The sequence below is a fragment of the Ambystoma mexicanum genome, chromosome 1p, assembly GCF_040938575.1.
Source record: "Ambystoma mexicanum isolate Mex_15411 chromosome 1p, UKY_AmexF1_1, whole genome shotgun sequence".
In the NCBI taxonomy this organism is placed as follows: domain Eukaryota; kingdom Metazoa; phylum Chordata; class Amphibia; order Caudata; family Ambystomatidae; genus Ambystoma; species Ambystoma mexicanum.
The window spans coordinates 307304086-307319411 of record NC_090921.1 but is presented as its reverse complement, the minus strand read 5'-3'; the positions used below and the strand labels follow the sequence as shown (position 1 = coordinate 307319411).

The 15326-nt window shown below is 46.5% G+C and overlaps 1 protein-coding gene across 1 annotated transcript in view; it reads left to right on the top strand.

Moving 5' to 3' along the window:
• Positions 1–14210, top strand: part of KISS1R (KISS1 receptor) — a 739185-nt gene extending 724975 nt beyond the window's left edge. Inside the window, exon 5 of the mRNA XM_069647574.1 lies at positions 6816–14210. Coding sequence (XP_069503675.1) covers positions 6816–7172 — 357 coding nt within the window. The 3' untranslated portion in view covers positions 7173–14210. The remainder of the gene's footprint in view (positions 1–6815) is intronic.
• The last annotated feature ends 1116 nt before the right edge of the window (positions 14211–15326 follow it).

Genomic DNA, 15326 nt, shown 5'->3' with positions numbered 1-15326 from the left:
GAAAGTAACACAATCTGTAAGGAGTCCGACTATTTCAGTTTGGTGCCGGCACACCTCTTAGCGAGCTTGTTCTTGATGATGCTGTTGTGTCTTTCTACTAATCCAGCACTCTGTGCGTGTCTAGCCAAAATGAACCGTTTATCGATCTGTAATCCCGCGCATATCTGCAGAATTACAGCAGCGATAAAATGTGGACCATTGTCCGACCAGATGACTCTTGGCAAACCAAATCTAGGAAAATATTCCTTCAGCATGGTTTTTGCCGTGGTCATGGCTGTGGCATCTTTGACAGGAAAAGCTTCGGCCCATTTGCTAAAGGCGCAGATAACAACTAGTACGTATTTGTAGTTATTACAACGCTTCATTTCAATGAAATCGAAGTGAATTACATTACCTCAAAGGGGACAGAAGGTGGACCAAAACTACCCCTAGGAGGCGATGTGCCCTTTCCCACATTATGCTGCAAACAAATCATACACCCTTGGACAAAGCGCTCGGCTAATTAAGGGATTTTATCATTTACCCACACATTTTGCAAAATTTTGGTGACTTTATGTGCACAAATATGGGTGGGACCATGAGCCATAACAACCATCATCATAATATATGCATCAGGCAGTAACCATTTCCCTTCTACTTTGTCCACCCAACACCCGTCATCATCCAATTTTTCCAAACCCTTAGCCCATTTCTTAGATTCCTCTAACGTGGCATCGGCTTGAATGTTTTTTACAGATTCAATACCCTCATCCAAAGTACAGGCATTTGTGGCTTCCCTTGAAGTATACATTTCTGAAGAGAGATCAGTGGCAGTCTGTTTGGCCATCTGGTCAGCAAAAGTGTTCCCTTTTCCTACATTATCTATAATCTTTTGATGTGCTGCGCATTTCATAATTGCTAGCTGAGTATGGAGTGCGAGCGCTGAGAGTAACCGTACTATCAAGGAGCCATGCTGGATTTTAGTGCCATGTGAGGTCAAGAAACCTCTTTCTGACCAAAGTCTGCCGAAGTTGTGAACCACCCCAAAGGCCCTGACTGTCAGTATATATATTTACGGTAAGCCCTTTGGAAAGTTCACAAGTTCGGGTCAATGCTATAATCTCTGCCTTTGGTCTCTTGCTCTGTAGTGTAAAGGTAGTCATGTGACTGTTCGTCACTACAAGCAGTACATTGAGGGAAAGGTAAAAGTTCAGCCGGATTAAGGACACAACACCTCTTTATTTGGATGTGCGGTGCAAACAAGATCAATTCGTATCTCGTTAATCATGCGGAGGTGAGGTGTTGCGTTTGTGTTCTGTTTAATAGAACATCTACAGAGTCTACAGAGTGAGGTACCATCAGGGTTAAATCATGGCCTAGGACCATTCCCTCGCTCTGTTTTACAGACACAGCAGCAGCAGCGACAGCTCTCAAACATCTAGGCAAAGCGCATGCAACAGGATCAAGGGCGGAAGAAAAGTAGCTGCACGGCCTATTCTTCCCTCCATGTTCCTGCGTTAATACAGCCAAAGCACATCCATCACATTCATGCACATACAACACAAAGGCCTTTTCATAGTTTGGTGTGCCCAAAACTGGTGCCGAGCACAATGCAGTCTTGAGCAGATCAAATGCTTGCTGGTGCTCCAAGTTCCACGACAATGTTGAAGAAATAACCTTCTTCGTCAAAGCCAACATTGGTTTAATCACTAAGGAGAAGTTCGGGATCCACTGCCTACAGTAAGAAGCCATTCCTATCAAGGCTCTAACGTCCTACTGTGTATTTGGGACAGACATGCTAGAAATTATTTTTATCCGCTCAGGCGTCAACCTTCTTCCCTCCTTTGACAGGAGATAGCCTAAATAGGCGACCTCCTGTCAACAATACTGAAATTTTTTAAGCAAAGCTTTGTGAACACAGAATTACTTTGGAGTAGAAATCAAAATAGCGGATGGACCTAAAATGGCAGCTAACTCGACCTAAGATCGGAACTTTGCAACGCGGTTTTCTTCGCAGAGTGACTGGGCTTAGGCCAATATATACAATAAAGGAGGCATAATATCATATCCCGTTTAACACCACATGAGCCTCTGAATAGGATTTTGGCAGCAAGGGCATGCCTAGCAATGCAATGGAAAAGAGATACTCTCCCAACTAAGACAGAATGGCTGGACAAAGCCCATGACATTTATTTAATGTAGACTCTCACAGCAGCCCTCTTGGAGACGCATGCGCGTATAGACATCGAATGGCTTCCCTTCTTGGAGTACTATAGAGCAGAAAAGGCTGGGAGTAGACCGCCCTAAGGTCGGCAGGCCCTATTGATGTATTGGGGTAAGGGGAATGAGGGCCCGTGGACACCAGTGAATGGTTTGCACTCCAGCAAAGGCATGTGCCTCTGGCATCTATGATCGGGGGGCTATGGATTGGAAAAGTGCTTTTAGCTGTTTACATAGTGATGTGATTAGTAAATATGTTTTTAATTATGTGATTAGTAAATATGTCCTTAATTCCTCCTCTGTACTCTTCCGTGACCTCTGCAACTCCCTCTCCCCTTCTATCCTCCTCTCTGGTCTGACTCACTCTGCAGGTCACACACTTGGGGCCTCATTACGAGTTTGGAGGCAGCCATGATGCTCTTAGCACAATGGCTGCCTCCAAACCGGGCTCCATTACCGGGTTCCTGCAATGAGGACTTACCGGGCCATTCCGACATAGGAGGACCAGGTAATTCCTCCTTGCAGGAACCATTCCCCATTCCCATTTGAGCCCCCATAGGGCTCAATGGGAATGGGGAGGGAGGTAATAACAGGCACATGACAACTGGCCCATTATTACCTCTCTCTTCCCCTCGCAGGACCCGGAAAGGACGCCTAGTTCTACCAGGCATCCTTACAGGGTCCCGCAAAGGGCACCTCGTAATCGGCGCTCCCGTAATGAAGGGGACCGGTACCGTACCGGCCCCCTTCATTACGGGAACGCAAGGGTCATAATGAGGCCCTTGATGTCTTAATCTCCTCTGACCTCCCTCTCTCCATCCCTCTGAGCACTCCTCTCCCCTGGAGCGATCACTCCCTCCTCTCCTCTCATCTCTCCCTCTCTTCCCTTCAGGCCAAGCCTACCCCAACACTGCCACCTACCTTCTCGAACATCCGGCCCATGAAGCGTGTGTCATTGGAGGCTTTCGCCATCACCTTCTCTCCCCCCTCCACCTCCCGCTGACTCACATCCTGACACAGCCCTATCTTTGCTCTACTCTTCTATTTCAGATACACTTGATACTCTTGCCACTGTCATGAGGATCCGTTTGAAGCCCAAAGTCAATTGCAATTCTTGGTATGACTCTGACGTAGCTACACTTAAACATAAGTGTAGGGCGGCTGAGAGGAAATGGAGGGCTTCTTGCTCATCCTCTGGCAAACTGGCCTGTTGCCTGCTCCAAAGGCACTACCGACTCTCTGTCCACACCAAGAAGAGAGCCCACATCCAAGCCTCTGTCTCTGCGGCATCTAACAACTCAGCCAACCTCTTTAAAATCTGCAAGGAGTTAGCCAACCCTGCTGCAGTCTCTACCCCTCCTGTCACTTCCCAGACCCATTGCAATGCCCTGGCCTCTCACTTCATCTCAAAAACCCAGGACATCCTGTCCACCCTGTCCTCCGCTTCCCCTCCCCTCACCTCCTGTGAACTCTGACCCTCCTTCTGCAACCCCCCACCCTCTTTCTCGTCCTTTCCTCATTTCTCCATTGACAAGGTCACTAGACAAGTCCAATCTATGAAAGCCCTGTCAAAACAGGTTCATCCCTGTTCTTCTAAAACCATCAAGGACCACATTGATACCCTCACCCCGGCCCTTGCTGATTTCTGCAACCTCTGCTTTGCCTCAGGAGCCTTCCCCTCCCCTCTGAAGCACTTCCTTGTGCATCCTCTTCTCAAGAAACCCACAGCTGATCCTTCCTACCCGGATAAATGTCGCCCTATTTCCATTACTCCTTTTCTGGGAAAACTCCTGGAAAAGATGCTTGACCTTCATTCTGATTCTGTTTGCTGCCTTCATGACCATCAGTCTGGCTTTAGAGCTGCCAGAAGCTGGGAAACTGCTCCCCTGAACATCCGTGAAGATCTGCTATCCAACTTTGACTCTAACATAACATTCCCTCTGTCCTCATCCTACTCGATCTCTCTTCTGCCTTCCACATGGTCAACCATACCATCCTGCTCAACCATCTCTGTGGGTTTCAACGATCAGACTCTGGCCTGGCTAACCTCTTTCCTCTCTGTTCGACCCTCCCAGGTCCAAATTGGGTCCTTCCTTTCATCTATCTCCCTTTCTACCTGTGGTGTTCCCCAGGGGTCTAACCTCTCGCCCTGGCTCTTCAACCAATACCTCACAACTCTCGCCCACCGCATTGCCATTTTCTGCTCCAATTTCCAGTCCTATGCTGACGACACTCAACTCATTTTCAGGCTTTCATCAGCCACCTCCTCTCTTTCTCTCATCTCTGATTGCCTCTCTGCTATTCAGGATTGGTGTGCCGCCAACGATCTCTGCTTGAAAGCCAGCATGATGGAGATCCTCCCCATTGGCACACCTTCACCCTCCTTTCCCCCCACTCTCTGGCCAGCCTCGGTTGGCCATCCTCCTACCCCCACCTGCGAGGCTAAGAACCTTGTGGTCATCCTTGATTCCACAGTTTCCTTCTCTGCCCACATCTCTGATGTGTCTAAAAAATCAAACTTCCTACTGCACCTCCTCAGAGGTACTCTGCCTTTCCTCTCCTTCACCCAGAAGCTCACTGTCTCCCGAGCCCTGGTTCTATCTAGGTTGGACTATTGTAACAGCCTCTTTTTAAATCTATCTGGCTCTACTCTCTGCCCTTTGCAACTCATCCAGAACAGGACTGTGAGACTTGTCCTTGGCCTCAAGCCCTGGGATTGTATCTCTCCAGCCCTGAAATCTCTCCACTGGCTCCCAGTGGATGCATGGATTAAATTCAAAACCCTTTGTATTGTCCACAAGGCTTTCTGGGGTCTGGGTCCAAAATACCTTCAGCTGTCCCTCAGTAAATACCTCTCCTCTCAAGCTCTTCACTCCTCTACCTCTAAATCCCTTAGGGTCAATAGTTTTCCAAAGAAACGAGCTGGGGGTTGATCTCTGTCTTCGGCAGGGGCCTCCCTCTGGAACAGCCTCCCTGCCACTCTGAAACTTGAGGAGAACCATCTCCGCTTCCGGAAGCACCTAAAGACCTTCCTCTTTGCTTCTGCCTTCGCCCCTGTTCTCCCCTGCTGATCTTCTCTCTCTCAGCACCATGCACCTGGCCTACCCTCTGACTTCCGGGCCCAGGAACCTGCTCACCTTGCCACCCACCCGCACTGCCTCCTGACAACCTCTTGCACTGGGGTCTGTATCTGTATCCATACAGTACCCCCCTTTTTTTTTGTTGCACTTATCAGACATATCCTGTCTGCTGCTTAAATCCAGCACTTGCCACTTGCTGACTGCACAACCATTGTGTGTTGCCTCTTATTTATTTATTGTTAGTTGCTTTTTATTATTTATTTATTGTATTATGTATCTGTTTTTCCCTTGCTTGGCACTTTCCACTTCTCCTCCTTCCATGCACTTTCCCCGTTCCCTCTCCCATGCACCTGCGCGTTCTCAATGTCACTGGGCCTAGTGAGATCGTTGTTTTTGTTCTCCCTTGTTCCCCTCCCTTGCCTTGTCGCGCTCTGAAACACTTGCGTACGAGTGCGATACAAATAAAATATCAATTCAATTCAATTCAATGATAAGCCGTTGGGGAACGGGTGGGTGGGGGGCAGTTTACAGCATGTTGCTTATGCATCACTGCATTCTTGGCGCCGTTATATTGAGCTCAAGAGTTGACGGGACATGGTCTTCGGGGTTAACTATAGTCACTTGAACCTTGCATGCTTGAACCAGTCCCTTAAGCACTCTTTTGAAGTCTGCGTGATGTAGGTACTGAATATGAGCTGTTCACTATGAATTGCCCTGCTGTTGAAACTAATAAAATTCAATTGGTAAAAAAATTAGCAAATTGAGTAAACCCGTGGAGCACTAAAGGTCAAATTAAGCCATTATGGGGCTTTTTAAGGGAGGTCATGTTAGCAGTGATATCGTTGAAGCATCTTGTGCTGTGATGACCTGTTAGCGCATCTAAAACTTCTGAATGAGTGTGTGTAAGTAGGCGGGGTGGGGGTGGACATGGTATTGTGCATATTCTCAACGGGAAAAGATGAAAGATCTCTTTAGTTCAATTGTAAAACAAAGGAATTTGTGTGAGGATAATGACCGCCATGGGAAGGCAAAGACCCTGAGATTGGAAGGCAAGGGTACAGTAATTGAGGGTAAACATGGTGAATTCTGCATTGGAAGGATTGAGTTGCGTTGATGCCACTCACCCCTCAATGGTGGTTAGGTAGAACTTGAGATGGTGGATGGATGCCGTACATCGTGGGACATTTAAGGTAATGTTGGAACTGTAATGAGGAGTTCGGAAATGCAGGGCAATTTATAGTATTATTGATTGTTTTCATTTACTGGCAATTCGGGGTAATTGTATTAATTTCATTAAGTTTGCCTTTTACATGAGTGCCATTCGGATTGTCAGCTAGATAGGTGGTTTAGTTTAATTAGTTGACCTTGGTTGTCTCATGTCAAGTAGAGAATTCTGAACAGGTTCATTCTTAATTGTAATTAGTAATTAGCAGAACCTCATGTATACTAAAGTCCCACCAAAATCATGTTCCTGACATTGGATTATTAAGTACACTGCGGGAAACCTGACTCTTGTCACTTTGTTGCCCAATACAGGTGCAGCTCCTGGCAGAGCGATCGGAGGCCATGCGGACTAAGATTTCACGGATGGTGGCAGTCATTGTCATGCTTTTCACCCTTTGCTGGGGACCCATCCAGCTCTACATCCTCTTCCAGGCCTTCAGCCCCAGCTTCCAGCGCAACTACTACACGTACAAAGTGAAGATCTGGGCCCACTGCATGTCCTACACCAACTCCTCGATCAACCCCATTGTCTACGCTTTCATGGGTGCCAACTTCCGCAAGGCCTTCAAGAAGGTCTTCCCCTTCATCTTCAAGCAGCGGGTGGGGAGCACCAATGCCGCCAGTGCCAACATCAACACAGAGATGCACTTTGTGTCCTCTGGAACATAGCACCTGACAACCGTACGGTAAACAAGACATTTGCTGGAGGAATAAAAACCTCCAATTAATCTTTGGGCAAACTGTATTAGACCATCTGGAGAGCAGAGAGGAAGAAGGCTATTTTTTTAAACATTACAGAAGATGCTTTTTGTTTAATAAGATAAAACAAATGATATTTATGTACAGGTATATATTTTTGGGAGGGCTTGGGGTTCTGCTCATAAATGCTCAGGACACGTCAATGGCAGCTGGATTCAGAATGAGAAAGCAGGGCAATGGAACTATGTCACAATGCTTCTCCTGCACTCATCATGGTACCAAACAAAGTGGTTCTTAAAGGTCTAAGTGTATAAAAACCTTCAGTGGGCCAGACACAAGCTCTCCTGCTGTAAGACTGCGTACAGAGCAAGACATGGATGGCCGTGGGCTATGTTGAAGAGGTTATCTCGAAATAGGAATGAAATCTGGCATTGCACATGATCCCTCAGAAACACCCTCAGACTAGATGTACACATGCATGTGAGAGCCACATGTTATATGAAGAGACCTGGAGACTTGAGAACATAGATCACGGCAGCAGAAAAATGTAACCCAGGCCTGGGATTGGTTCTGGTATTTGTAATTAGTTTGTAGGCCCTAGGAGGGGTTTTCACACTGCTGAATGAGCCTTGGTCTATTGGAAAGCACCTCCCAATCTGGGATTCACCTACATGCCTCTGAATGGCTTTTCAGAGCTGCCATTTTCCGCAAGGACTCAGAAAGCACATTCAGAGCTAAGCTTGACCTTTTTAACCCCAGAGCTGGCACTCTGACCAAGGAGTGACTTTTCACCTACGAACTGGAATTAAACCGAAGAGACACCATGAGATCCCACCCTGGATTGTCAGACTTTGTATTCACATGCTGGCCTTGGGAAGTATATTCGATCAGAACGTTCATTGTGATCTGAAATGGACATATTGACAACAGAATATACAATCAGACCTGGAGTCCATCTGTAAATCTCACAATGTGCATGCAGACGTTTGGGTGAACCTTTACATGTAGGATTGAACTTTAGACCCGCCAACGGACATGCAGACCTGAGATTGGCCTGTGGGTCAAGCTCAGGATTGACCTGTAGGCCTCAAGGTTCCATGTCCCTTTCCTGTGAGCTCTTTTTCCTGTGTCACTTTTCATGCAGACTCAGTTTGCTTAAGGCAATTGTCCTCTTTCATTGCATATGACGTATTACCCTCCTCCTCGCCCACCTGCCCCATTTTGTTTATTTTTCTTCCTCCCTCCTATGGTGTGGACCTGCCGAATGGGTCCGCCCACAACTCCTCACTGTGCCTTCCTTCTCCATGCTGTGCTGGGGACATCACAGAACTCTGACCTGCCCACCCACTCCCACCTCCCCCTTCCCTTTTCTCCATGCATTTGAGAGAGAGCCACACACCTCCCTGTTCTCGCCCTTACCTGTTGTTTGTTTGTTTATTGATTTGTATCGCGCGCCAGACCTGAGGGTATGAGGGCACGAGGACAAGAATACTTTAGGCTTACATACAAACAAGTTACAAGGTTACAAAGTCACATAGTTACAGGTCAGTGCAGTGATACAGAAAGAAATACAATTCGGTTACAAGTATACACAGCTAAGGAGCAAGGTCCAATCTAGGTTCCAAGGTCAAATACTGGGAGTAAACCCCAGCTCCCATCCCATCCCTTCCACCGACATGCCACTCCCATCCTTGCAACTGGCATGTTGTGGGAAAATTGCCCTTGCTGTACTAGATGGAGGTGGCACCATTGCGGTGCTTCCAACCTCACAGGAGTCTTTTGTACTATAGATTGACCTTTACATTTTAGACTGAAGTGTCAGAATTGCACTAAACATTTGGGCTCTGAACAAACACGCATGACAGTTTGGCCTTTGAACATGGCATTCTGGGGTGTGTGGTACCTACTTAAGTCCTGGTTTGGTCTTGTTGGGCCTTCTTAACAACGCATTCCTTTCACAAACTACCTTACCAGGATGTTCCCCCATGACAAGAAATGTAGGGAAGAAAAATGAAACAGGCAGCCCACACGCAGGGCGGCCAGGAGCAGAATGGATAGCAGGGGTAGCCCACGAAAAGACTTCTACAGTGAGGTGACCCAGAATGGCCTCACCTTCTGGGAGTGCTTCTGCAGAGTGATCCGCCCTTTCCTTAATCCTGGGCAGCAGCCCACTGGATGACTAGGAAGGGTATTACAGCATGGCCTAGAGCCATTAGTAGCAGCCTGACTGGCCTGCCATACCACTGCCAGCTGGCGTTAGTATACCGCTGCCAGCCACACGCCATGTCGTATTGCCTCCCGTTGACAGCAACCAAACTTTGGAGCCACAGGGGCTGCTGTTTCTGATATTTAAGCTGTGGCGCTCTATGAAAGCCATTTTCTAAGCGATTTTGGCGGGAGGTAGATTACCTGATTAGGCGAGGTGGAATCACAAAGTTTACCGGGTCCGCGGAGGCATTTCTGTTAGGGATGTTCCCCGGTGACTAAACCTGTAAGAAGGATGCTGGGTTTGGCGTGCGTACCAGCAAATCAAGGGATTGCCGTGGCATGGTAGTCCCATGGGCGCCCACAGATTGACTGCTGGTAGAGTGATAATATGAAATGTTTGGCCCATGGCATACTCTGTGGTGGGGTACAGGGCTTTGCAAAAAGGGTTGAGAGAGGGAATGTTTCACTCACCAGGTGACAAACCACCTTGAGGTATTTAATCCGGAATAGGAGGAGGCTGTTCGAGGTGTAGGAGTAGTGTGCATCATAATGGGAGGAGGCGGGGCATACGAGGAGGGAATCACTGGCTGATCAGTGAGTGGCAACCCTAACTACCCTAAGGCATACATATTCTTCCATGAAATTCTCTAATATGAGTTATACACGCTGTTGGTTACCAGGTGAACTTGTTTGGTACTGTTGTTGTTGTTCTTTTTCTGTAAAATCCACAATGAGAATATGATAACATGTAACGATTGCTTTATGACTGACATGCCAGACTAAATAACAAAAAAAAGATGTCAACAAACAAAATGAAAGCCATTTTCATTCTTTCGATCTCACTACATGAAGGGAATGATCTTGAGCCAATTTTGGAACGTGCCACCCCATGAGGCATCACTAGCTTCACCAGAACTTCACTGCCCCCCCCTCTCCTCAGTGACCACCAACTCTTCACTGCCCCCTCCCTCAGCTCCTCAATGACTTCACCAACTCTTCACTGACCCCTCAGCTCCTCAGTGACTTCACTGCCCCCACCTCAGCTTCTCAGTGACTTTTCCAGCCCTTTACTGCCCCACCTCAGCTCCTCAGTGACTTCACCAGCCCTTTACTGCCACCACCTCAGCTTCTCAGTGACTTCGCCAGACCTTTACTGCCCCCACCTCAGTTTCTTGGTGACTTCGCCAGCCCTTTACTGTCCCCACCTCAGCTTGTCGGGACTTCACCTGCCCTTTACTGACCCCACCTCAGCTTCTCAGTGCCTTCACCAGCCCTTTACGGCCCCCACATCAGCTTCTCAGTGACTTTGCCAGCCCTTTACAGCCCCCACTCAGCTTCTCAGTGACTTCGCTAGCCCTTTATAGCCCCCACCTCAGCTTCTCAGTGACTTCACCAACCCTTTACTGCCCCCACCTCAGCTTCTCAGTGACTTTGCCAGCCCTTTACTGCCCCCACCTCAGCTTCTCATTGACTTCGCCAGCCCTTTACTGCCCCCACCTCAGCTTCTCTTTGACTTCACCAGCCCTTTACTGCCCCCACCTCAGCTTCTCTGTGACTTCGCCATCCCTTTACTGCCTCCACCTCCGCTTCTCGGTGACTTCGCCAGCCCTGTACTGTCCCCACCTCAGCTTCTCCGGGACTTCGCCTGCCCTTTACTGCCCCCACCTCAGCTTCTCAGTGACTTCACCAGCCCTTTACGGCCCCCACTCAGCTTCTCAGTGACTTTGCTAACCCTTTTACGGCCCCACCTCAGCTTCTCAGTGACTTCACCAGCCCTTTACTGCTCCCACCTCAGCTCCTCGGTGACTTCACCAGCCCTTTACTGCCCCCACCTCAGCTCCTCAGTGACTTCACCAGCACTTTACGGCCCCCACCTCAGCTTCTCAGGGACTTCGCCTGCCCTTTACTGCCCCCACCTCAGCTTTTCAGTGACTTCACCAGCACTTTACGGCCCACACCTCAGCTTCTCTGTGACTTCTCTAGCCCTTTATGGCTCCCACCTCAGCTTCTCAGTGACTTCGCCAGCCCTTTACTGCCCCACTTCAGATTCTCAGTGACTTCGCCAGCCCTTTAGTGCCCCCACCTCAGCTTCTCAGGGACTTCGCCTGCCCTTTACTGCCCCCACCTCAGCTTTTCAGTGACTTCACCAGCCCTTTACGGCCCCTACCTCAGCTTCTCAGTGACTTCACCAGCCCTTGACGGCCCCCACTCGGCTTCTCAGTGACTTTGCTAGCCCTTTACAGCCCCCACCTCAGCTTCTCAGTGACTTCACAAGCCCTTTACGGCTCCCACCTCAGCTTCTCAGTGACTTTGCTAGCCCTTTACAGCCCCCACCTCAGCTTCTCAGTGACTTCACTGCCCCCACCTCAGCTTCTCAGTGACTTCGCTAGCTCTCCACTTCACTTTGTGTTCCTCCTGTGCCCACAGAATTAAAACAAAAGCAGATGTATTAAACCATTGAGAGAACTGCATCCCAAGTGCCCTGAGGTCAACATATACCCTTATATAGTGACACCCATTCCTAAAAAAAGCGAGTGTGCGGCCTTTTACTTTATCTAAGATGTTGAACAGCCCACTAAACGGTGTGCACCAAGAGTTCCATTCATGCCACAATGGAGCAACATGCTGGACTTGCTCTGTTCTTCATGAAAGCTGTGCCACATAAAACAACATATATACAGTGACTGTGTAAAGGAAGATGTTGTGTTCTGGCATGTGTATCTAACATCCTCTCACCTGAACCACTAATAACCCCTGTAACGGGGTTAACTTTAACATGTGTAAGTTCTCTAAGCCAAATGCGCGCCAATCACCTGTACTCAGATGAATGTATAAATATATTTATTATTCTAAGATCATGTTTGTTGTCTTCTCTCTCACGCCTTCGTCTTCAGCTTCAATTGGTTCTCAAGCAACTTCAGCCCAATCAAATGGGGCATCATCAGAACACATAATAACCCTACAACTAAAGTACGGTTCATACTAAGAGTATGAAAATATGTGTCAAAAGCTCAAAGAAATTTAAAGAGGTGGTAATGTGAGTTTTATACTGCTCGGTAACTATACCTGAGTGTATGGTGCGAGATGCCAAAAACAGTGGTAACAAGGTCCATATTGTATATGGTAGACTAGGCGGTGACTGTGCTATATGTTGACAACTTAGGAGTTATTAGACAAAGGAAGTTCCCTGAGAATGCAAACATATGTTCAAATATTCATTTGTTTTATGTCACAAAAGGAAAAGTTGTTTAAAACCTTTTTTCTATATTTCGATCAACATATCGAAAGATCAATGTATCCAAACATGTCAATGAAAAATCCCAAAAACCTTTTTACCTTTTTTACGATTTCCCAGCAAAAACAAAAGTGTCATAATTTACAAAATGTGCCCATGACTAAATATACTAATGAAAATGTCACCAATGAAAATAAATCAACAGAAACGTGCATACCCATTATCTCATCAAACTACACCCAATCAGCATGTAACAAGGAACTATAGCCCACTTGGAAAATTCATACATTTTAAGTGGTTACAGGGATTCTACTATTTCATGTAATAGCTGGATCCCCTATTTAAAAATGTATTTAATAATCAGACACACTAGGTTTCGGGCCCCATTAGTCCTTCGTTTTATGACAAAGCCTTCCTCCAGACTCATATTCATGGCGGTCAACCAAAAGGTGTATCTAAAAATACAGCAAATACAAAAAAGAAAGTTCCATGCAAGAATAACAAGCTTCTAACATGAAAAATGCCAACTTTCCTTGAATAAATCAACACAAACATTTGAGTAAAAACGAACCTGTCATTGTTTGGAACTGAACTGCCTCCAGTTTCCAGTGTAGTTTCCACCTTGTCTTTAATCCAGGTGATAAGTCGTCAGTTTGTTTGTTTTGGGCAGTTGGAACTAATACTAGAGTAAATCAAACAAATGCTGCAGGCAGACCTTGCTGGTACTTATTGAATCAGCATGACTGCATTTTATAAGCGTTTCCTGTGGACTTACCAAAAATAGTTGTGAATGTCAGCCTCAAAGGGCACCCCCTGTTCCTATGGTGGTTGATGCTGCACGTTTCTATTGTTTTCAGTGTTCTTTTGTCTAATATTTATTCCCTAGTTCCTAACAAAGAAAATATCAAGTTAAACTGTCAAGGAACTCTGTTTCTATTAAAATTCATGTGTTATCCTGGTACCCAAGTGCCCGTCCAAAGGCCCAATTCTGGAGGGCATAATCTGCTACATGTAAGGTACATGTGAAATGATATGATATGATAGGTTATTTATAACGCGCTTAATACCCAGAGGTTTCTAAGCACGGACCCGGGGATGTAAATGTAAAGGACCCCTGTCAACGCCAAATCAGCCTTTTGGGGATGCAGGCATGTTGAGAAAACAATTGATGGCCAGTTGGCTGCCAAGTGATTGGAAGCCATTTGAAGGATGTTTAAGGCTCACTTTAATGAACACTTTGATTTAACTAACCATTTTAAAAGACACATCTTCCTTACCAAGGGCATTCTAAGACAGGGATAAGGTCTCTGCAAAGAGAGGTTTGGAAGTGTTGGTTTGTTTTAGAACCAGAATACTGGCCGGGACATCTGCTGCTAAAAACTAAATACAATATCGTCATAGGGATAACACACTATAACAACTACTACCAATCATGGTAAAGGCATTGGTGTGAAGGCCTTGGTTAGTCATTACGCAATTTCCATAGCTCAACACTGGCAGCCATAGTGTATGGATAAAAGAGTTTGATCTTTGTAAACTAGGTTTAATTATTTATGTAGACCATGTCCGTATTTTGTGTAATATGTTTTATGTTTTATATTATGATTCATTAAATTGTTATAGTTTGTATAATTGAGCTGACCTACATTTTTTGTTTATGCCTTGTCTTTTTGAATTTTTCTGAATGTCCTTCTTTTGTTGCGATATAAATAATTAGTATTGTATAATATAAAATAACTTGATAAAATAATGTATTTTGGGATTTATCCCGAAGATACATCCTTTTGTATAATTTCACTCTTGGTCCCTTTTGGGCCTCGAGTTATTGGGACAGGCCTGTGTGGTATTGTTCTATATTGTATGGTAACATCTTTTGAATGTTAATTCCTTGTGATGATTTCACCCCCTTCAGCATCGCTCACTTCCAGGTTAGCATGTCTCTCTTCGACCTCCTGCAGAAGGTTCCGCGCCTCTTGTAGCCTAGGAAATGGCGCATCCAGCTTCATGGGTCTCTTCGAGGAAGCCATACCCCATCTTCTATCTTTTCTTCCCCTCCTTTCGTTATAAAGAATCCCCTTCTGGGTTGCAGCATCATTCTGAAACCGAAGATCTGTGCTGCCTCAACACCCGGTGACTGGTGGGGGAGTGGGGAATTTCATTTTGGCCTGTGGCTGTGTGATGTGCATGAGAGGAGTTTTAGACTGATGGAAGGAAGCACGGTAGACCTATGGGAGAAACGAGTTGGGCTTTGGTCCCTGCCCCGATCTCCTGACAAACGCCATTCGCTGCCCCCATTGGGCTTGTCTCTGACAGGGAAAGGTCCCAGCAGACAACACAACACAGCATCTGAACATGTTGGGTGGAGATTTGAGGCATCTCTCAGCCTGTCAATCAACATACTAGGGAAGGTGAAATGTGTACCAGGGGTCCTCAATATTCTCTGACCCAAATGTTCTTGCCTATCCTAATGATTAGCTTGTGCTTTATATTAATGAGTGGTGTAATTTGCAGATCGTTGTTTTCTTGCACATGGGATACAATGTTTCTATTTGGGTCAGACGGGAGAGGGATAGACCAAGGGATGGGCACAGAGAGAAGAGAGTTAGAGAGAAAGACAGAGAGGTATAGATAGTGTTAATGCGAGAAAGTTAAATGGGACCTGTCAGCATGAGACCAGTCAT